General features: G+C 35.0%; 2 protein-coding genes across 2 annotated transcripts; both read left to right on the top strand.

Moving 5' to 3' along the window:
• The first annotated feature begins 766 nt into the window (after positions 1-766).
• Positions 767-5,326, top strand: gig2d (grass carp reovirus (GCRV)-induced gene 2d). The gene is given in 3 exon segments (XM_051680349.1): positions 767-1,486; positions 4,725-5,035; positions 5,154-5,326. Coding segments are annotated over 3 exon segments (921 nt in total). The 5' UTR covers positions 767-1,049.
• Positions 5,327-7,241: 1,915 nt separating this feature from the next.
• LOC127430523 (uncharacterized) lies at positions 7,242-18,250 on the top strand. Its single transcript, XM_051680348.1, has 6 exons — positions 7,242-7,332; positions 7,582-8,059; positions 13,864-13,982; positions 14,227-14,426; positions 16,946-17,036; positions 17,284-18,250. The coding sequence occupies exons 1-6, from the start codon at positions 7,269-7,271 to the stop codon at positions 18,126-18,128; spliced, it is 1,797 nt and encodes a 598-aa protein (XP_051536308.1). The 5' UTR covers positions 7,242-7,268; the 3' UTR covers positions 18,129-18,250.
• Positions 18,251-24,273: the final 6,023 nt, after the last annotated feature.

The following is a 24,273-nucleotide window of genomic DNA, read 5'->3' as shown; positions in this document are numbered from 1 at the left end:
TTTGTACATAAAAACTGTTCTTTATGTTGTTTTAGAAGCATTTAAACATGATTTCATCTATTAAAAAATTTGTAATTACGCTACATCTCCACTTTATACAGAGCACCCCCACTATTTTCAGAAGCACCCTCAGTGATTTTGATCTGGGGGACACCAATCGAAAATCTAGCCTAGGGCGCCAACAGAGCCTGGGATGGCCCTGCCCATTTAACTCCCATATTCACCCTACCTGCATATTCAATAATGCTTGAAATAAGTTGTAAGTTGTATATATATACTGCATATTCAGAATGGTCTGAAATTGTCTTATTGGTCTAATAATACAAGGAACTCTTCTCAGGTCTGCTCTTCAGCTGTGAGGCATCTAATTATTGGCAAGACAATTGTTCAGCATAATGCTACCATGAAGAACCTAGCCAAACACTCCATTACATTGATCTTTATATTTTTGTATTCTCTATTTCATATTTTTATGATATTACAAATTAATTTAAATAGCTATTTAAAGAATGCTTGTTTAATCATAAACCTCTGATTGTTAAAGGCACAACCTTCTGTAATGCCACTGTATCAAAGAGTTAGTAGAACAAACCAGCTCTGAATTGTGAATAAGATTCTTTTATTTTATCTTTGTCAGAGATAGCTTGTAGTGCAATTGTTGACTCTGCCACTCTGATACATGTACCACTCAGATGTACCACATCTAAAATGAAATTCATAGTATGCTTAATACATCTGTCAAATGTAAAAACTGTCTGGTTATTTACTGTCTTTGCATGTTGTCTGAAAGAAACGAAACTAAAAGGTGTAACTTCCCATTATAAGGCGTGGCCTTCAAGTATTAACTGAGCATACTGTATATGTCTCTTAAACAGCTTTTTACTCAGTCTGAATTTGTCATCCACAAGGTGAGCAACATATTCCTTTCCTACTCTGTATACCCATCACTAAAAGCCATCTTTAATTTAAAAATGACTAAAACAACAAACCTCTAATTCTTCTCACCAGACTCCTCACCATTTTAATTCTTAGGATTGTATTTTGGAATCATGTGGGCAGAGAATGTCTTGTATCCAGGGGTGCCATGTCTGTCAAATTATATAGAACCAGTGGATGGTAATGTATACCTAATGTATCACGGGACCTCTCTGTATAATGCATAACTGATTACCACCTTTGGATTTCGACCATCTGAAGGTGGCATGCTGGGACGTGGTGTCTACCTCAGCCGAGATCACAACAAGGCCAGCAGATACCCCCTTAATCTGTGTGAGTGTTATAGGGTTGTTTTAAGAGTTTTGGTTAATGTTGGACGAGTAAAAAGAATTGACTGTCAAGGACATCCACTGCAGATGACCTGGCATGACCATGGGTATGACACTGCCTGGTGCCCTCCAAATTGTGGTATGGTGCCAAGTGGCCTTGAAGAAGACTGTGTTTGGGATCCGAGACAAATTCAGATCATCGGCATAATTTACCCAAGAGTGTTTTACGGTCAGTCCACTCTAATGTAATGCTAAAAACAACACAATTGAACAAAAATTATATGCAATCAACCAAGATGCTTCTTTTCTCATGTTTTGCAAAGAATAAAAGTGACTTCACTATTACTGTTCTTTTAATGTCTAATTTATCTCTGTATTGTTAAATGTGACTCTTGAATATTTTAATGTGAATATTGTAACAGTGCAGTATTTCAACCTTGCACATTGCCTATTAGCCAAACAAGAAATATGTTGGTGTTTTTTTTTTTTTTTTTTTTTTTTTACATAGTAAAGCACTTTTAAGACTACACATTTTGAGACTACGCATAGGGGCACCACACAAATGTGGGGTGCCGAATCAAACCCAAGGGACGTGGTCAGACGGTGAAACGTGCAAAGGGGCGCCATTGTTGATATTGCATACCCCCGCTTAAAAGGATACTTGCACCCCTGGTGATATTTGAAATCCTATTGACCTATTATCTGCACCAGTGGCGTAGCCAGAAACAAGACTTTGGGTGTGCCAAGAGAAATCTGGGTGTGCAAGAACTAAAGCACAATTAATTAAAATATAATAAAATGATCATTAACAACCATTGTATCAATTTCTTTTTAATTTTTTATTTTTTTTAAGCTCTGTGTAGTTTAAATGACTGAAAAAATTATAAAAATACACCAGGTTTTAGTTACATTCATTGGTTTAAAAACTTTGAGGATAAGAAATAAATCAGTTATGCACTGTGTTGAACAGAAGAATCAGTGATGCATTGTGTTGAACAGAAGAATGCAAAACTGTAAGAAGATTCAAAACCTATTTATGGTGTACAGGGAGGTTTGGTTCATAATGAAAAAAAGAAAAATAATACTGTTGTTATGTTAATTATTAAGACAATATAAATAAAGGATAATACCATGTCTAACATGATGCAAATAATAAAGTGCAAAAAAACAACAACTGCCGTTTCATTTAGGTGTGCAAGCTTACATGCTCGGTGGCAGTTGCACACCCAGGCACACATGTAGCCACGCCACTGGTCTGCACTTGAGTCATTTTACCTTCCATTCTGTCATATTTCATAAACTGGAAGTTTACACTTGCATGTCCACAAACCTTTGAACAACCTTGACATTTGACGATTGATTTGAATACATATTGTTGACCTACTTTACCTTCACAGGAAAGCTTTGTGATGGTAGAGAAATGAAACTTATTTTCTAATGTGATCTGGGTTATGCCTCAAATACAATCACACTTCATATGTTCTTACCATCTAATTTGGTACTTGGAAAGTTATTGTATGCGCCTAAATTTCATTGAACAAAACGTTCACATTTAGTAATTTAGCAGACACTTTGATCCAAAATGACTTACAAATGTGGAACATAACAAGCAATTTGTCATACAGAAGGCAATAATATCTGCAGTATCGCACTGCCAAGAGTAGCTTGAGTAGTAGAAGCTAGCGCAGAAGAAAGACGCAGTCAAGGAAAGGTGCTTTTTTATGAAATAATTAACTGGTAAGTGCCATTAGTAAGTGCAAAACAACTGCAGTGTGAAATCGTGTAGGTATGTAATTAAACAAATCTAAGCAACCACTACAGTATACTCACTCCAAAACCTGCTTCAAGCTCTCAGAATATTTCAAGTTCAAGTTCAAGTTCAAGTTTATTTATAAAGCACATTTAAAAACAACAAATGTTGTAACCAAAGTGCTGTACAAGAATAATAATAATAATAATAATAAAAAAACATTAATACCAGGATTAAATAGAATTTTCAAAGTATTAAAAGAACAAACAATAAAACATGTAAAACATACATATTAAAACCCCTAAAATTCTTAAACAACATCATAGGCTATAGAGAAAAAATGTGTCTTCAAACTTGATTTAAATATGGTCAGTGAGGGAGAAGACCTAACAACAAATGGAAGTACATTCCACAACCTGGGGGCCGCAACTACAAAAGCACGATCACCTTGGGTTTTCAAACGGGAACGAGGAACAGAGAGGAGTACATGATTTGATGATCGAAGAGACCTAGGTGCAGAATGTGGTTGAAGTAGATCAGCAATATACTGAGGGGCTAGACAATGCAAGGCCTTATAAACATACAGCACAACCTTAAATGTAACTCTATAACTAACTGGTAACCAATGTAGGGAAGCGAGAACCGGAGGGATATGCTCTCTTTTCTTAGTATCCGTTAGAAGTCTAGCTGCTGCATTCTGGACTACTTGCAGACGTGAAAAAGATGACTGAGACAAACCCACATATAAGGCGTTGCAGTAATCCAGCCAGGATGTATTAAGAGCATGAATCACTATTTCCAGGTCCTTCTGTGAGAGAAACTGTTTTGATTTACCAATGGACCTAAGATGAAAAAAGCTTCCTTTAACAATGGCATTTATCTGCTTATCAAATAATAAGTCAGAATCAAAGATGACACCTAAGTTCTTAACTCTATTGTGCCAGGTTAAAGACAGAGTACCTAACTGATTTTCAATGTCAGCGATACATAAAGAAGAGCCAAAATCAATGACCTTGGTTTTATCCTCATTAAGCATGGGGAAGTTTTCAGATATCTTATAAGACAGGAGATGAGATTACAGATGGAACAACAATCATTAGACCTGACAGGAAGGTACAATTGTGTGTCATCAGCATAACAATGATAAGCAACACTGTGCTTCTGAAAGATGGAGCCTAGAGGAAGAATATACAGAGAAAAAAAGCAGAGGACCCAACATGGAGCCTTGTGGGACGCCACATCTGAGCAGTGTTGAGGATGAGGAGTAATTAAGCCAAGGCTGGATGCCTGACCTATTTTTACATCTCAGCGACTTTAAAGACAACCTGGTCTAAAATGGCAGTGCAAGTTGTATTAAAGACTTCAATGAGCTATTTCTTAATGAGCTTGTCATAAAAACTTTATTACCCCTGTAATGTGGTTTACACTATTAGTTAATGGCTGTGCCCAAGATCAATTTGCTGTTGTAACCTGTGTTGGACTCTGCTTAGACCAAATTTATCATTAGAGAGGTAAGTAACAGATTTTCACCCCCACTCATGTAAATGTTAAACTGTCTCTGATTGCACTCCTATATATATATATAATAGGGTGTTATTTAGTCATACTGGAACACAAACAGTTTTTAGGTTTATTTTTGTCTTAAGGTTTAATCATGTGGGCTGAGGATGACTTGTATTCAGGTGTGCCAAGTCTCCAAAGCAATACAGAGCCTGTAAATTGTAATGTATACCTAATGTACAGTATCATGGGACCTCTCAAACTGCGGCACAACAGATCAAGTTCTTTGGCTTTTTTCCATCTTAAGATGGCATGCTGGGACATGGTGTCTACCTCAGCCACGATCTCCAGAAGGCCAGCAGATATCCTCTTAATTGTCCACTTAATCGGCACAATTATGGGTATGACACTGCCTGATGTCCTCCAAACTGTGGCATGGTATCAAGTGGTCTTGAAGAAGACTGTGTTTGGGATCCAAGACGAATCACAGTTATTGATGAATTTCCACCATGCCTTCAATGTACAGAAGATCCAATTGAAGATAAAATCTATACAATGTTCCATGGCACAACTAAGGAGGATGTGAAAAAAAATTAAAGCCTATGGTTTTCATCAGTCTTGTGGCATTTTTGGGCAAGGTGTATATCTCAGCCGAGAGCTAGACAAGGCCAGCAGAAAGACGGATCATGTACCAATACAACAGAGAAGTGTTCTGAGAGTGAAGGCTAATGTTGGGAAAGTGAAGAAGATGGACTATCAAGGTCACCCAATGGAAAAAATTGGCATGATCATGGGTATGACTGCCTGCTGACCCCCAAAATGTGGCATTGTGCCAAGTGGCCTTGAGGAAGACTGTGTTTGGAATCCAAGACGAATCACAGTTATTGATGTAATTCGTCCAAAGTAAGAAGTATGTGCAACTAATATTGAATAGTGAATAGCAGGAAAGTGATGTTTTATTGAGAATTGTGCAGTCACAATATTTTCTTAGGCTGAAGCTGGACAGAAATAAAGAAAGAAACTGATAATATTGTCATCATTTTTAGCTAATTTGTAATTTGTAAGTTTTGTTGAGTAATAAGTAGTTTTTACCTCAGGATTTTATTGGCAAGAAAAACATCTTGGTTTACTGAGTCCTGTAGTATTAAAAAGATTTTCATCAGCATTATTTTGAACTTATATAGATCAATGAAGTAAATATTAATGTTTTACCACTGCTATGGGTGGCTCTGTATAGCTATGGAAAATGGGCAAACACAGGAATGAAAGCTAGCTGGTTTCTATGAGCAGATCAATGGAATATCAATGGAATATTGTTATCAATGGAATATGGTAGAGAAAGCTTGTTTTTTGAAGCTGCTGGAAAAGGCTACTGTCTCACATTAGACCTCATTTGGTATCAGTTAGGTTATAATGATTATTTTCATGATGTTATGACCTACCATAATTATGAAATTTTAAGTGGAGTATGTACTGTTTGTCATGAGCAATAAAAATATACTTTGTAGAGTGTGTAGTCTGAAAATTCAGACTACTGAATTGAAGAAAAAAAAAGTTTTATTGGGAATTCATTGATAATTGTAAAGAGTGTTATGCATACAATATCCTATGACATGTTCTGATGCTGAAGCTGTCAACAAATAAAAATAAATAAATAAATAATAAAATAAAGAAAATGAAAATACTGTAAGCAAATTTGAGTTGCTGTGTAATTTTGTGTCATATATATGGCCTACCTTGATATTCAACTTAACATTAAAGGATCAATTGCTGACAGAGAGAGGTTTGCACAGAGTTATGCCTTAAAGGTTCTTTTTTTCATATATTTTTACCAAGATCCATCAGCACTCGCAAAGTGTAAAATTAGATTTCACTAAGCAATCGCTGTGCACCATCCATTTTAAAAGCGGCTTCAAGTGATTTATAATTCTTATTTAGGATAGCCTACATTTCCTATGGAAATCTGTGTCAGTCTGAATAAGCAACAAACTGTACTCTGAGCCCTACCCAACTCCACTTAAACATATCAATCGTAGGCCTAGTTATTGTTCGTTACCCTGACACTTTCAGCTTTTTAACTTGAGACTCCATCTGTCACAGCTGTGTACACATTTCTGGCTAGGTGGAGCATTTACAGGAAAACAGTCCTGTTATGCAGAAACAAAACTTAAAATACATTGAAATTTTAGTTTGAAAGGAAACTGGGAAGTTGGTAGTCCTTCTTGTCATTTCAATTTTAATGGACCATATAATATAAAAATAATTTATTGAAATAAAAACATTAAAACAAAAAGATAGCTTGGAATGAATCAGCATTATGTAGATCATCTCACTTAGAAGTCCATGTATTGTAATTCATTATGCAAACAAACATACTTCCTTATATGCAATGGTTTTGAAATAAAATAAAATAAAATGGATACATAAAACAGAACATAAAACAGAGATCAGTGCAATTTCTGCTTGTTTTAATAAAAGCTTGATAAAGGTCATTGTTAAACCTGAAAGATAGATACAAATCAAGTTTTCTTCAGAATTATCAATAAATTGGTCTTAGAGAATCATAGAAAGACTCTCTTTGCTTTTGGATGCTGGAGAAATTTAAAAGGCAACAACAGTTAGATCTACAAAATGACTTTACATCATCATGCTTTACAAATTTCATAAAAGTATTCTTGCATAATAGTATACTGTACCAGTATGAAGAGAAACTGAAAGTCAATGGAACATTTTCCGTTTTGGACACACCCTGAATGGTATGCCGTTATAAACTTGCTTTCAGAAGGTCTGCATTTAAAGGTTGGAGGAACGTCAGAGGTAAGTTGCTACTTTGTTTTTGTTAATAACGCCTATCAACCTTGTAGAAACCAGTAATATAATTATTACTGTAATATTTTGAATATTTTCTACTGTTGACATTTATTTCATTTATACTTTTTAATGTATTTTTGTCATTCTCTCTCTCTCTCTCTCTCTCTCTCTCTCTCTCTCTCTCTTGTGATCTGACAACCTTCTGAGTTTTCATTAATAATTTTAGGAAATTGAGTTTATTTGTGTTTCGTCCAGGTGCAGACATGTGGGCTGAAGATGATTTGGGTCCAAATGCTCCACCATGCCTCGATAGTTACATAGCACCAGCTGAAGGTAATGTCTACAGAATGTACCATGGCACATCTAGGGAGGCTGCTGAGAAAATCAAAGTCTCTGGCTTTAAACGGTCTTCTAAAGGGATGCTTGGGCCTGGTGTCTATCTCAGCCGAGATCTAGAGAAGGCCTCCAGATACCCTCTGGATCTACCTGTGGACCAGAGAGTGGTTCTGAGAGTGATGGTCAATGTAGGGAAAGTGATAAAGATTGACCGTCAATATCATCCACTGCAGACAACCTGGCATGAATATGGGTATGACACTGCCTGGTGCCCACCAAAATGTGGCATGGTGCGAAGCGGTCTTGAGGAAGACTGTGTGTGGGATCCAAATCGAATAACAGTCATTGATGAAATTCGTCCAAAGCAAGGGTGTGGTGTTTGGTATGAGTGCTATTAAAGTACCCTTGGAGAGTTAGAAGTTCTTTAATGTTTTTTTAAAGTTACACCAGCTGTTGAATGAAAACTGCGTATGTACTTTGTAATGATGATCATATTATATTGTATGTTCTTGTCTTGAAGGTGAATAAGAACAAATTAAATATACTTCATGCAAATATTTTTAAATTCTCTTTTATTTATGTTCTTTATTAAATAAAATAAAAACTTGGTACTTGGTAAGCCGGATAAGCCAGATATTTTGCTTAAAATAAATAGAAATAGAAATACACAATCATTTTGTGATTTCACTTGCTTGATTAAAAATTGACGACTGTACGCGTTATTAACTTAACATTCAGACTCCAAATTGTACATGCAAATAGCTTCAGACTGGGTGGGACACTAAACAGAATCCCAAACAGGAAGTGACACACTAGGAAAAAATTTCCATGGGTATTTTGTTGTTGTTTTTATAGTATATTTAAGGTGTAATGTGCTTTTCTGTCTGGCTTACAGTGGATAATGGGTTTCCCCTCTACTCCTCATTCTTAAGGGGTTTTCCTCTCTCTCAGGAAGCCTTGGGCTTGATTATGATGAGCATTGGCCTAGTCCCAGTAAATGTGCCAAACTGTGACAATACTGAGAAATGCTATACAAATAAACCTGAATTTAACTAAACTGAATTGAACGAAGAATTGATCACATTCAAACCCTGAATTAAATATAACAGGTTCCATCATTGAGTGGATCACATCCCTATTGGATCATTTACTGTATGGTGTATAAAAATGGTTAGCACACAAGAATGTCAGTAAATTCTTTAGGGGAACTTAAGTTATTATTATTATTAGTAGTATTATTATTGTATTAATATTACAGTTTTAGTTTACCTCACAATACCCATGATATCCAGTGAAAATCACATTTCATGTATGGTCTCATGTAAATATAGAACATAAGAACCATGGTGTATACATTTCTGCAGTGTTGGTTTCAATTATCTGTTATAATAATATAACTGTCTGTATACTTGTCAAAATAGGTGTAGCCAGGGGGTTGAAAATAATCACCACAGGTCACAAAAATATATTTTGGGGTTGTATTCTGACGGCTATTTATTAAAAAGAAAAAACAAAGAAAAAACAGTAGTCGATGGGCCGTATTGTATTTCAAAAAATTTAATAAAAATAAAGAAAATACAAAACTGTGCCTTTGTGCTTTTTAAAAAATGAAAAATTGGATTACAAACCAGGAATCTTTGTTTTATTTATTTTTTTTATCTAATTGAATCAAAGTGCATTTTTGAGTTGAAAACTAAATTGTCCAGTCAACTTAACATATTACCTTATGATTCTACCAACATGTACTTAACCCTTGTGCACTGATTGGGTCTTTTTGGACCCATTTTTTATTTTTTTTGTTCTTTAATAAAAAATGGTATCCTTTATCTGAGTGATACAAGACTTGGTGACTTTTCCTCCACTAGCTATCTGAACACACACACACACACACACACAAAATCTGGACTTGGTTCGATAAGTCTAAGGGGTCGTAAAAAACAAACAAACAAACTTGTGATATTCCAGGTCATTTTAGACCCACCATAGGAAATGAATGGGAAATACTAAAATACAGAGATTTTGTTTTTTGCTTTTGTCAAATAAACACATAAATGAGGAGGTGAGACTATAAAACATCCACAATGCAGAAACACACACACACAGGGTTTTTTTTTTTTTTTTTACTATATTTGTGATCTCTCATTGACTTCCATTTATTTCATATCAGGCTGACAATATTTTCTATTCCCAAACACTGCACCTAAAGTAACCTAACCCTTACCATCACACAAACATGTGCACATCACAAGATTTCAAGATCAACATCATCTGACCAATTTAAGGGCTTTTTTTTTTTTTTAACTGATGAGGACATTTGGCCCTCACAAGTGTGGACAAACCTGTCTATAAAAATACCATACGTACCACACAGGTCAAAGTCTGAGTCTGATCCCTGTGACAAAGTTTAGGCTAAAATTTTGATGTTTAATGTTTGGAATAAATGACAGGTAACAAAATAATAACTCTGTCTTTTCTTTGTTAAACATTCAGATTTGACTGTGGAACATTGCAATGTTTGACAGCATATTGGAGCAAGTTGTTTAGAAAAAAATGCAACAATTTGACAAATACTAGTTTTTATAATGTCTAAATATATATCCAATGCATAACTTGTGATAATATCTAGAAAATAAGTTTTTTAGACCATGAGGCTATAGAGAGCAGCCAGTACATGGAGCACTGAAGCCATCTATTGGCCACAGTTGTTATTTCATGCAATTATTTTATTTTTTTTATTCCAGCAGATATCACCGTAGACCCCAAATGCATGACAAACTGTGATGTTTGGACACTTTCAATTTACTGAAATAAATACTGACATTTTTTATTGAAGTGAAGATAACATAAAATGTGCTTGTTTCATATGGAAATGAATGGTGTAATTTAGCTGTTTAGATCTAAATAGGTTGAAATACCATAAAATCACCCCCCAAAAAATGCACAACTTTAGTGTTTTTAACTTAAGTAAAATTAGCGTTATTTCATATCTTTACAAAAAAAAAAAAAAAACTTTTTAAAAAATATATAAATGTATGTTCGGGTCATTTTTGACCCGTGAACATCACAAGTGTGACTCTCAAACGAACAGTGCACAAGGATTAAGTTGAATCAACATGTGTATTTGTCATCTCAACTCGCTTAACAAAGTTGTCTGAACAAACAAAGACTTGTCAGCTCCCAGCATGCATTGCAGCATGAAGAAATAATGAGGTTAGTTTTGTAGTTGTAGTGTTGTAGATTTTATTTGTGCTGCTGTTGTTCTTTTTGTCATTACTGTTGATTAATAGCTGTGTGGTTATTTTAAGAGCTCATCTTTTACTGAATGATGTTTGTCATTACTGAGGTTTGTGCCTCCTGATCAATCTATTAAGCATGCAGCCTGTGTCAATTAAGAAGAGACCATCCTTACGTGCAAAATTTGTGGTTTACTTGACCATAAATGTTATACTTACTGAACAATAACTTGACAGTGGCAGGCTTTAATATTCCGCAAACCGAAGTGAAGTTGTTATAATTACATTCAATCAGTTCAGATTACATTTTAAATTGTGTGATAAACTTATCAGTTAAACTCAAAAAGCCCATGAAAAAAAGGAACTAAATATAATGAGTTGAATCATCAAAACATTGTTTTACAGTGTATGTCTGTCATCCACTGAATTGTATCGACATTTTGGCACTTACAAAACTATATAAATGGACTATGGAAGTCTGTTGGATTTGTCTTTCACTCCTTACTGAGCCAACAGTTAGAACAAAACAAAATTTAAACAAACAAACAGATCATGATTTAAGGTCAAATTAACAATAAAAACAAACATTTTAATATCACCCTTTAAAAATGTGCCCAGTCAACACAAGAACATTCTTAAGAAACAGAGTATTTTTAAAATGTTTAGGCCTAACTGATCTGTTTTTAATGCTACTTTTACTTTGATGTTGATAACTAAAATATCACATTATTTCATTAATTCACCTCTATATGTTCTTGCAAAATGCTTAAGAAAAAAGAAAGTGCCTTGGGTAACAATGGCATAATAAAATGGCATGTCAAACAGAAATAGCCCCATAAGTTCACTACCTTTAATCTGTCAAATTGGACCTGTCATTGAATTCCCAATTTACAACCTTTAATTGCAAGTCATAATCTCTTAATTATGGTAATTCAGATATGATATGTTTGCACCACACTGGAAAAAAATTACTATAGATTTACTTTAACACCACCTTGCATTACTGGTTATAGAAACAAGGTAAAGAACTGCACACACAGACCTCAAGCACAAAACACCATGGCGATGACAATCAACAGATCATTTTTTCGATCATGAATGGGTAATACTGAGTAGAAAATGAACTTCAGACTTCACAAAACAAGAAGTTACAAAATGCTACAACAAAATCGGCAATAAAAACAGTGTAAATAACTTACAAACAGTGATTTTTGGTTTCTCAAAAATTATTCAAGCCCGGTGCATGCTGGAATCACCAGCTTCAAAAAGTTAAGTGAAATTTGCTTATTTTTTTAACTTTGAAATGAGCGAATAAATATGATTAATTCATGATGACATATTGTAAAGATAACAAACATAAATAATATTTTATTTAATTTAATTGAGCAAAAATACAGAATTTACTTAATATTTTCAAGTTTACACTTAAACTAACATATTAAATATAGAAAGTATCTTTTCTTTTTTAATATATTTACTTTACCACAAAAATATTTTTTTCAGTGCATTAAACTATTTACACAGCAGTTAGTTCCAGTCCTCAAATCTGATTTGACAAGAAGCGTTTCAAGAGTGCTTATATACAGTTCAACAGCACTAGGACTCACTATTTGTATCACTCCACTTTTTTCTATATGTATCACATTGTTTATCTTTGTAGTGGTATTGCACAAACAATGCTCACCCTTCTCAAGGGTTCATACAAGTCACAAAGCATTGTTTAGGCTTCCCAAGTGTATTGTATGAATGATGCTCTCCCTCCTGCAAGGCTCGGACATATTGCAAAGCATTGTTTATCCTCTGCAAAGATGCTCTCCCTTTCGCAAGGGCTCATCAATTTAAAAAACCTAGTCTACCCTTCTGTTGGGTATCGCAAAATTATGTGCACTTTTGTAAAGTTGGTTGTTTATTTAGTCATATACTGGGTTATATTTGTTTCATTCACATTTATTTTGGGCTGCCCTCTAATAGTCGACCAAACATTTGTGCATGAGAAGAGTCTTGGTTGGTCACAGAAAAACAAAACTCCACAGGAAGTCAAACCGACGAACACCAGTATTACCGCTGGTTGGATGCTAGGTGGTACTATGGGGTAATTTACGTTAAGCAGGGTTAGGGTTAAGCCTACACAATAAAGCAAGACACCTTGATTTCAAACTTTGAACTTTATTTTTCATTTATTTTACCTAAAAATTTAAATGAAACTGGGAAAAAATTAAGTGCAATTAAAATGTGTGTTATTCCATTTTTTAAAGATGGCTTTACAACATTTGTGAAGGGCAACATCTCTTTGGAAACTAACCTATTTCATTTGTGCATTCTCTACTGGTCGGGTATTTCGTTGTCCCGGAAAATACATCATGTGTGTGAATAAATTAGTTTTGTTCCCTCCTTCACAAAATATATATATATATATATATCGCAATATAAGTAACCACCTTTCTATTTACCATCAGGCAATGAAGACATAAAAAAAATTATAAATGTAAAAATAATAATTATAATGATGATAATAATCACTGAAATATAAATCATGGTTCGAGATGAATGTGTTTTTGTATTATTTTATGTTTTAATCATTGATGTATAGACTGCAGAGTTGTGGCCGCAATGAACTGCTCTGTGGAAATAAAGCGAAGTGAACTCAAAGCACCTCCTGAGCTGAGATGTCTGAGGTCATTTGCAGCACTCATAGATTTGACATCGCCAAAGGCATCAGCTATTGGCGATCACTCTGACCATTGTTGATCCCCGAGATTTTAGGTTTGTTCTTCAACTTTTGAAGACCTGGGCTGCATTACTTGATAATGTTCAATCTTAGCTCTTAAGAGTTTTTCACATGCGTTTCCCAAAACTGCACTTGGCAACGATGCACTTTAAGTGCTTCTAAAGAATCGCTAAAGAGTGATGAAATGTGACCGTATCATGTATCTGCCTTCTGTCTGGTTCCTTGTGTACTCTTTTTCAGCAGACAGGATGTTCTCTGCAAGATGTGGAAAGGACGACTCATCACCTGTACAACTCAGCGCCTGCAGCGAGATGACTCACTGCTCCCCTGCATTGTTGTAGTGTGCAGTGTTCTTCTCAGTGAATAGGTTCTTTGCTTCAGACGCTCATCGTTGAACAACGTGACGCTTCAGCGTGACACCCACCCTGTTTTCCGCAGCATTCCGGCAGGATCTACTGTATCCTTTTATATATATATATATATATATATATATATATATATATATATATATATATATATATATATATATATATATATATATATATATTATAACGCGACTTTTTCATGTCTGTTTCATATGCGAGCGGCACATCCCACCATCAGATGAGCATGAGAGCTACATTCACTGCCTGGGCCGCGCCCACAGCGAAGCAGCTCTGATGGAGACGGACTGCCCTCACTGTGAAGGCATGAGTCTCCGGATGCTCCATGCAAGAATCACCCTCGTTCTGAGGGACGATCCTGCCTCCTACGCCTTCCCACCTGCCTCCTCTTTGTTAGATCAAGAGGGACCACATGAGGAGGCAAGGCGGGGCTGCAAAGTTGAAATGGATGAATTCGAGGAGGATCTTGCGCCGGGGCAAGCCCTGTGAGCCCCTTGATCTTCCTATGTAGCGTCCACGGCAGTGCAGTATGCACGTGTGGTTTCTGCAGGCCGGCTGTTGTCAGCATGCCGAGGTCTGGAGGCTGCTATTCTCACCATGGTGGACCAGACAGAGGAAAATTACTATCTGGAGCTTCCCTCGGTAGAACAGGCGGTTGCAGCCCACCTCTGTCCGGCTACCACCATGGGATGAAAGACCCGCACATCCCTCCAAGCCATGTCGACTGACATCCGCACTGGCTATACACGGCAGCGGGCAAGGCTTTTTCAGCACTCCACATTATGGTGATGCTCCAGGTTTTTAAGGCCAAGCTTCTCAAACAGATGGACGAGCAAGGCCCGATCCAGAGCTGTTCAAAGAGCTCCGCATCTCTTCAGACTTGGTGCTGCATGCCAAGGAAGTCACTTCTTAGGCCATCGAAAAAGTGATGAGCAACCTGGTGGTTCTGGATTGACATGTCTGGTTGACTCTTATAGAGATGTGTGATGCCAACACCCCGGTGTCACCAGATGGTCTCTTTGGTAACGCTGTGGAAGGCTTTGCAGAGTGCTTCATCACAGTGCAAAAGCAATCACAAGCAATGAAACACTTCCTACTGAAGAGAAGCAGTACATCCTCTCACCTGGCCCGCTCCTGCTCTACTTAAATGCGCTATTACTATGACAATAGAATTATGCACTTTTCAACTCTATTTGTATCTATGGAATCTATCTATGGGTAAAATGGCACTTCAAATAAAATATTTTACTTCTTTGTCCATCTGAATAACCGTAGAACAAACAAAAAAATCAAGGTCCAAGATTCACCAGACATACAGTAATAGAAATGGGAGTAACAAGAAAATGTGTTGAGAAAAGAATTTAGAAAAGCTGAATCTAAAGCACAAAATTTGGTTTTACATAACTTAAAATTCAATGAGCAAAATATATTATATATATTTACTTTTCACTCATGATTGATATCAAATGATGACAACTGCATGCTAAGACATTCTACAAACTAACAAAAAAATTCAGTCGATCAATTATGAGAATACAGACAAGCACTTCTGTTTGCTTTCTGGAGTTTAAGAGGTTCAGACTAATTGTACATGTCATAAAAATGTATAATAATTGAGCAATTTATGGAATGGAAAAAAAATAGCTTTGAACACAAGTTATGGGTAGGCCTACATGTGGTTTTGAAACAGATTGGTCTGAAAAGTTTCTTACAGATTAATACACAGAAATATTGCAAAAATATGTCATATGCCATTGCCATAGCTGCTGATGTTTCAGTTTTATATATAGATCCCAAAGAACCCCAAGAGTTTCTCTCTAATGTTAATATGACTTACGTTTTTGGTCTGTTCCCATCTGGTTACACTGTTTTTAGACAGCAGACAAAAAACTCCAGTCAACATTAGTTGTGGTAGGTGTGATCTAGGAGCTTTTTACAGCTTTATACCATGCCACTTGAGAGATGGTAAGTCTCTTCCTGTCACAGTCCCGTTTTCATTGCAAAGATGGCGCTACTGTTATTAAGGTCTGTTCTAGTGGTGAAACCAATCACCTTGTGAAGGATCTCCTGTGTGATCATGTTGCAGCATCACTCTCCACTATGTTCTTGAAGATAAAATACCCTGTAAAATGTATAGGCTTTACTCAGCCTGGAGTCTCTAACTTTACAACTGGGAGTGATATTGGTATTTGACAGTAATTTACTTGTTTGACCTATTCAGCATCATCCAATTCTGATGAAATGGTAAACTAATTAATTTCATGACCTGATCTCTTTGACCTATCAGATGTTGTATTTGTTGTTTATTACCTTGTCCCTTTCAGCTTATTATCTTTAGACTTTATCTATCACAGACTCACAGCTGTGTACAAAGCTTCTGACTAGGCGAGGCAATTCCAGATAAATGAAACTTAAACTAAACTACACTAGGATGTTTGTTTCAAAGGAGACTGGGAAATAAAGTTGATAGTTCTTGTCATTTCAATTTTAACAGGTTATGGAACATAAAATAAATATTAATAAACGGTTTCAAATATTTAGTATTTATTAAAATATAAAAAGATATAAACAATAAGATAAAAACTAAAAGAGTTCAGAGCAGATAACATCGTTGAGCCCACATATGTAATTACACAAACACAGATGTATAAAAGGAGCTGAAGAAGTTAACATAAAAGTGAGATCATTGCAATTCCTGCTTGTTTAATAACACACTGAAGAAGGTCATAGAAAAAACACATAATGTGGATACAAATACTCTACTTGATCAGCTCTCTTTTTTATTTGATGTTAGAGAATAGATGTTAGAAAAGTTGATGCTATGTTGATGTTAGAAAAGGCAATAAACTTTAAACAACTTTACAGCACTATGCTTCACAAATCCCATACAAAACCAAAATGTGTTCTTACAAGCCAGTAGTATGAATAGAAACTGAAAGTCAATGGAACACCTTCCGTGGACACACCCTGAACGGTATGCCATTTATAAATCTGCTTTCAGAAGGTCTGCATTCAGAGTTAACATCAGAGGTCAGTAACTACTTTGTCTTTGTTCAAATCTGGCATTTGTTTCTTTCAAGCCTAAACCTTGCTTAAAGCCTATCACGTAATAACATTTGAATGTTTATTGTTCTGTAAACATTTATTACATTTATACTAATGGCATTTCACCTTTGTCATTATCTCTAATTTTGTATGTCTGATATTACTGATCTGTTAACCATCTGAGTTGACATTAATACTTTGAGTATGCTAAGATTATTTGTGTTTACTCTAGGTGCAAACATGTGGGCAGAATATGACTTTGGTATAGCTACTACATCAGTTCTTCAGAGTTACTGTGAACCAGCTGGAGATCAAATCTACAAAATGTATCATGGCACATCCAAGCAGGCTGCCAAAAAAATACTTAGTGAGGGTTTTCGTCAGTCTTCTGATGGCATGCTCGGATGTGGTGTCTACCTGAGCCGAGATCTAGAGAAGGCCTCGAGATACCCTCTACATCTACCTATACATGAGAGAGTGGTTCTGAGAGTGAAAGTCAATGTTGGGAAAGTGATAAAGATTGGCTATCAAGGTCATCCACTGCAGAAGACCTGGCATAGTCATGGGTATGACACTGCCTGGTGTCCTCCAAGATGCGGCAGTGTGGCAAGTTTATTTGAAGAAGACTGTGTGTGGGATCCAAAACAAATAATAGTCATTGATGAAATTGAACCATGCCTTCAAAGCAGCATAGAACCAGCTGGAGATCAAGTCTACAGAATGTACCATGGCACATCCAAGGAGGCTGCAGCAAAAATAAAAAAAGAGGGTTTTCGTCAGTCTCCTGACGGAATGCTCGGACGTGGTGTGTACCTCAGCCGAGATCTAGAGAAGGCCTCCAGATACCCTCTGGATCTACCTGTGGACCAGAGAGTGGTTCTGAGAGTGAAGGTCAATGTTGGGAAAGTGATAAAGATTGACTATCAATGTCATCCACTGCAGAAGACCTGGCATGAATATGGGTATGACACTGCCTGGTGCCCACCAAAATGTGGCATGACAGAAAGTGGTTGTGAGGAAGACTGTGTGTGGGATCCAAATCGAATCGCAGTCATTGATGCAATTCGTCCATTTTAAGGGGTGGGTGTTTTTCATACAAACAATGAAAAACAATTTTGCTATTTGTTATACTGTATTTGTGCTATGCCTGCTGTATTATACTCGTTATGAGGCTGGAGATGATCATAAATCAATAAAGATTTGAAAATACCCATATTTTTTAGCTTGCTGTCAGTTTTTTACAATTCTCTCTCTCTCACACACACACAAGAGTGAGAGACATTAATAAATCTATAAAACATCTGCAGTACAACAGTTGTACAAAATAAATGACCTTTTTTGTGTACAATTTTGTTCGCGCATTTATTTTACACCGATCTAATTCAGTAATGTACACTGTAAAAAATAAATGTATTTTTAGAGAGAAAACGATCATTTAACGATCATTCCCCATTTTTTATTAAAATTCACGCTAAATTTACATTTTCCCTGTTACTTAACTGATAATATGTGTTACTGACAAAAACAGGCATTCTCCTTTAAATTAAGGTAAACGCCATGTTTTCTAGATGTAAAAATGAAATTTTAACCTGAGATGTCTGTAAAAATATGTCCATAAAAAAAAGATTTCTTCCAGTGTAAAATGTATTTTTACAGTGAAAATACAGTATAATTGAACATTAATTTAAAATGTTTTAATAAAAGTGTTAAATTCCCATAAACATACATTTATTCACAACAAATTTACATTTTCAGCAAATATTGCTCATTGAAAAAAAAATTAACTTATAAAATTATGTTTTGTACTTTATTTGTCGCTACATTTGCAACACAATATATTAAGTTTATGCTGTATTCATAATAATGAAGAAACTCAACAAATAATTTAAAGTGTCAAAATTAATCTGTAAACTCCAAAGTAAAATAATCTTTTGCTGCTTGTTCATTTTACTTCATTAAAATGAAAGCAAGCAAAATTTCACTTAGTGAAAAACACTTACTGTAGAAATTAAAATACAAGTTTACTTAATCCATTTATGTTGGGATTTCTATAACTGTAAAAAAATGTCTGTAATTTAACAGAAAAAGAATGCAAAAATGCTACTGTAAACATTTTTAATTGGTTAACAGGTAGTAACCTTAACATATATAGTAAAAAAATTATATTTAATAAGACAATACATGTAATTTTACAGTAAAACATTGTAAAAAAAATGATATATATATATATATGTGTGTGTTTAGATGTAAAAGTACCAAATAATTAATAGTAAAAATTGATATTATGTCTAACAAGAGATTACATGTACTTTTATGTTAAACTATTGTTAAAATCACAGTGAAAAACAATAACTGGGCATTCCCAGAATTCCCTGCGTGAGCAATCACATTTCATTATATTTTATGGAAAAAGATATGTTTCTTCTTATTTTTTTAATATCCGTTATGTACAATGGGGTGTTCTTTGCTATATTTTATGCAGTATAGTAAATGTTAATTACAGAATTTTAGTCACGTGTTACTGGGATGGTGTTTTGTGTTTGTGTGAGTAACACTGTGCACTGTCTATACATGTGTATTAATTTAATTATTGTTCGTGGAAAAGTCACTCATGATGAACTTTAAGTCATCATGTGGCCTTTAGTAGTAACAGTGTTTAACATTATAGACTAAAAATAAATAAATAAATAAAAAGCATATAAAGTGAAAAACAGATATTTGTAGTTCCAGAAGGCTCATATTTGAACATTTAATAATATAAATGGTAGTGAACTGTAAATTTATGGTATTTCACTGTGGATTTTTTTTCCCAGCATGCTTTGCATGAGACTTGATGGGGAGATTAAATGTTAAAAATTAAGAGCAATGTTATGTGTTTTGGTGCAAGATGAATAAAGGGGGAGATTTATAAGTATTTAATGTTCTGTTATGTTAGAGTTTCTGTAATGTTGGAGTTTTGGGGGTTACCATTGTGGTGTAGAGTTGAGCTTGAGCTTAAAAGCTCCTGAAAAGAAGTTTTTAAGTTTAAATGTAAATGAGTTTAAAGTGCATAGTAGAGTAAATTTACTTTAACTCTTAAGGTTAAAAACAGAAAACAGGGAAAACATGTTGTTGTTGTTTTTTTAATGAATGATGTAACAATGTTGTATGTATTTACAGTCAAAACATGTGTTTAATTAATGGTCTACACATGTTTATTTTTCTAAAGGAACAGTCAAAACAAATCATTTCATTTGATAGTTGAAACATGTTCTTTCAAATTATAATTTAAACACGTAATTTCAACTTACAGTGTCAACACGATATTTGAAATTGCTATTTAAACATGTTATTTTAGTTTATGGTTGAAACATCTATTTCATTTTGCAGTCTAAACATTTTAATTCACTTCACGGCCTAAAACTGTTATTTCAGTTTATGGTCAACGTTTGGCAGCCTGTGCTGCCATGTATTTACCGTTATTTTACGTCGTTTTAAAAAAAAAAAAATTTGACAGTGTGCTTTTAGTACCCTATGTCCTGGTGCCAAACAATACTCTATGTCCTAGTGCAGAGAACTGCACAGAGAACACTGAGGTTTAAATTTAAGACAAATTATAATGCAATGTAATCGATGCAAGAGTATATTCATAGCAGGGTGCCCCACTCCAGCATTCAGATGGTTATGAACATTCACTGATATGACATCAAGTGGTATTGAAGAATATTTAGATCTGTGATAACACAAATTATGCTGCAGTGTGTCATCCATACAAGACTATATTCATAGGAATGTATTCCACTTCAATTTGTCCCTCTGACGAATATCTGAAATGTGCATTCTGACAAAGGATTTAAATGTAAAAAAAAAAAAAAAAAAAGAATGATTAGGCTACAATACACCAAGTGGTTTGAATTAAAAAAATAAATATCACAAAATATTGAGTGAAATTAAGTTTATTATAGTGTTTATAATACTGTTGATAACATCACACATTTCAGTAATTAATGTAATATGATATTTAGCACAATTTGAGTAAAGGGTTTGATAGGTGATATCATTTATGTGATAATATACCAGATAATCAAATGAACTTTTTTTAATGGATTACTATTATAATAAGAGAACATAGTTAACATTAACAGATATCTCTTTGCTAGTATGATTAACTGAATACCCATATTTTCATATTATTTTACAGTTTAAGGTCACCTTCAGAACAATAAAATATCTACTAAAACACCATATCCAGTGGAAACACACACACACACACACACACACACACACACATGCTGGTGCAGCTATCATTACGAGGACTCTCCATAGACATAATGATTTTTACACAGTATGAACTATAGATTCTATCCCCTAACCCTAACCCTAAACCTAACCCTCACAAAAACTTTCTGCATTTTTACATTTTCAAAAAACATCATTTAGTATGTTTTTTAAGTGATTTGAACTATGGGGACACTAGAAATGTCTTCATAAACCACATTTATAGCATAATACCCTTCTAATTACCAGTTTGTAACCTAAAAAAAATGTCCTAGACTACTTAAACCTGCTCACACACACATTTTTCACACAGAGGGGATTAATTGCAAAAACCAAAGGTCTGGGTGCATCAAAAAGACGAAAGTATGACGAACAGTACATATAATACGGATTCATGTGCATCACATTAAATAACGAATCATGTCCACAGTGTGTTGTATGTTCTGAGGTGCTTGCAAATGACAGTTTGAAACCTGTAAAACTGATAAGACGGGTGTTTGGTTACAAACCAAACACCCGACGTTAAAACCGATTGACTTTTTTCGCTGTTAAGAATCAAGTTTACCAAATCAAAAACAGGCTCAGCCGTCACACTGAATTTGGTAAACTGTTTCTATGTAACTAAGGTTATGCACGCTATACGCAGCACATTTAAGTAATATGTTAATGATGTTCGCACGCATTAATTTTTTATTTTTTTGGGAGGGGGTGCGAGTGAAATTAGACAAAAGAAGGGGGTGCATGTCCTAAAAGGTTGAAAACCCCTGACCTAGAGCGCTTTGTTCTTAAACATTTTTCAACAACATATAGAGGTGAATTAATGAATCAATGTAGTGAGAAAGATTTTGCTGCTATCAACATCAAAGCTGTTATGAGTGTGAAACCTATAACTGCCAAACACCCAGGACGTGAACAGCTCTGAGTAATCTCTGAGTTGCCATTTTGTAATTACAGTAATTTTGACAAGACATAAACAGCAACAGTCCAACAGCACTGGGGCTCTTCACTATTTGTATCACTTTCCAAATAGGGGTGGGTATATGTATTTTTGGTTCATTTTGATTTCATTCACTGATTCCCTCAGTGACCATTTCTGGAAATTGCATATTTATGCCAGTAGGTGGCGACAAATTAGCATCTTTTATTTTATAAATGAGTTATTCGATTATTGACTCAACTGATTTGTTAAAAAACAATCATTTACCACAGAAACAATGGATGTGAACGAGAACAATTCGTGCACTTAAAAGATTTGTTCAAAAATACTGATTTGCTTGATGCTTTGGCTTCTATTAATTATTATTTGCTTTTTGAATTTTTATTAAACACAAACTGAGGCAAATTGAGTGTTAGGCTATGTCTAAACTGACTTCATACTGAAAATAAAAAGTTTTAATTAGCAATAACATTGCTGGAATTTAACTTGGCTAACATGCTACTATTCTCATCTGTTTATTTGGTAATAGAAAATAAAAAAAACACTTTAGGATTTATAATACGCAGTTCCTCTGAGGACGATACGTCATGGTCCTTATATAGTTAATAGTTTTGTACCTATCTACATTTCCTGCCTTGCAAGAAGCTTCGCCATTCTTACAAAGGTTGAAAAAAAACAAAGGCCGAGTTTCCTGAGACCAACCTCCACCACATAGGCTGTTTTGTCATTGAAAAAAAAACATTTACCAACCTTGTTTGTCTTAAGGATTCATTTGAAGGAAACGTATCCCATAGTTTGCGTTCCCACAAGTGCGTTATGAGCCGTAATATGTCCAAATTCACAAAAGCACACACTTTGGGATGCTGCTTTCACTTTTATTTCATGAACAAACCTTCCCAATGATGCCAAAGATTGACTCTCGACAGATACCAACCAAATTAGACACACTTGTTAAATGTATGCAAGTTAATTTTATGAAAGATAAGGATACTTATCTCTGTGATACATAACATAATAATATCTGTGATTTGTTTATTTGCTACGAAGTAAAAATGCTGGGTGAACATCCTCTAAGTGTGGTGATTCCATAATTTTTGCCAGGGGTTGTATAGTCATTATCACTCACCTCAAGAAAGTTACTTGCTAATTGCACTAAACAGTCACACAATTGCTTGACAAAACTTTTCCTGAGGCTACAATAAAGTTCATTACAGTTCATTATTGCACACAGAACATGTGCTTTGGTCTGACACACAAAAAAGACAAAGTAAATAATACCATCACAGAGGCAGCAAGCAGTATTTACTTTACAGTAAAGCTAGAACATGTTGATTCAAGAGCATTTCTAAAAGAGTGTTTAAAAAATGGATGCTAAGAAATCTACAGAAATACAATGAGCTTTATTTAGCTAAATGACAAATTTGTATACTCTGTAGCTTAATGTTTCTTAGAAGCCTTCCCATAGCTGTAAGATGCACAAAGGAATCAGAAGACTGAGCCAATGAAAACTCAGCAGAGCAGGGCTGGATGGTATCTGGAAGGTAAAGACAAACTTAAGTTTAGGCAGAGTAGGGATGTATTCTACTTTTACATAGTGACACCATAAAGAGTTATCTCAAATGTTGCACTTAATTCAACAGATAGTGTTTTCTGGATCTTGGTTACTTTACAAATGAAGGTTGTATTCTCAGGAATAGTGAAGCTCATCATGGTCAGCCTGAATCCGTATGGTTCAGTTACTATCACAAATGTATTGTGCCTGAACTTTGGGTCAGGCATGATGCCAGAGATGCTGTTGTTTATGATGGTCTCCTTTGAGCCTTTGGACATGGAAAACTCATAGTCTGTGTGGTAGTTGGCTTTGGGCTCCAGAAGGGTCCACTCTGAGGTCATTATCTTCCTCTTGGCATACATCAATTACATTTTCATCATCTTGACACAAGACTGGGCTCAACAAAACTGGACATATAAAATGTCGAAGGCCATCATTTATATATTTTTCATGTGTACGCTACACAAGGGTTTGCA

Source organism: Myxocyprinus asiaticus, chromosome 40 (genome assembly GCF_019703515.2).
Source record: "Myxocyprinus asiaticus isolate MX2 ecotype Aquarium Trade chromosome 40, UBuf_Myxa_2, whole genome shotgun sequence".
NCBI classification, from domain to species: Eukaryota; Metazoa; Chordata; class Actinopteri; order Cypriniformes; family Catostomidae; genus Myxocyprinus; species Myxocyprinus asiaticus.
The sequence above is the reverse complement of the archived record's forward strand: the minus strand, read 5'-3'. Positions and strand labels throughout refer to the sequence as shown.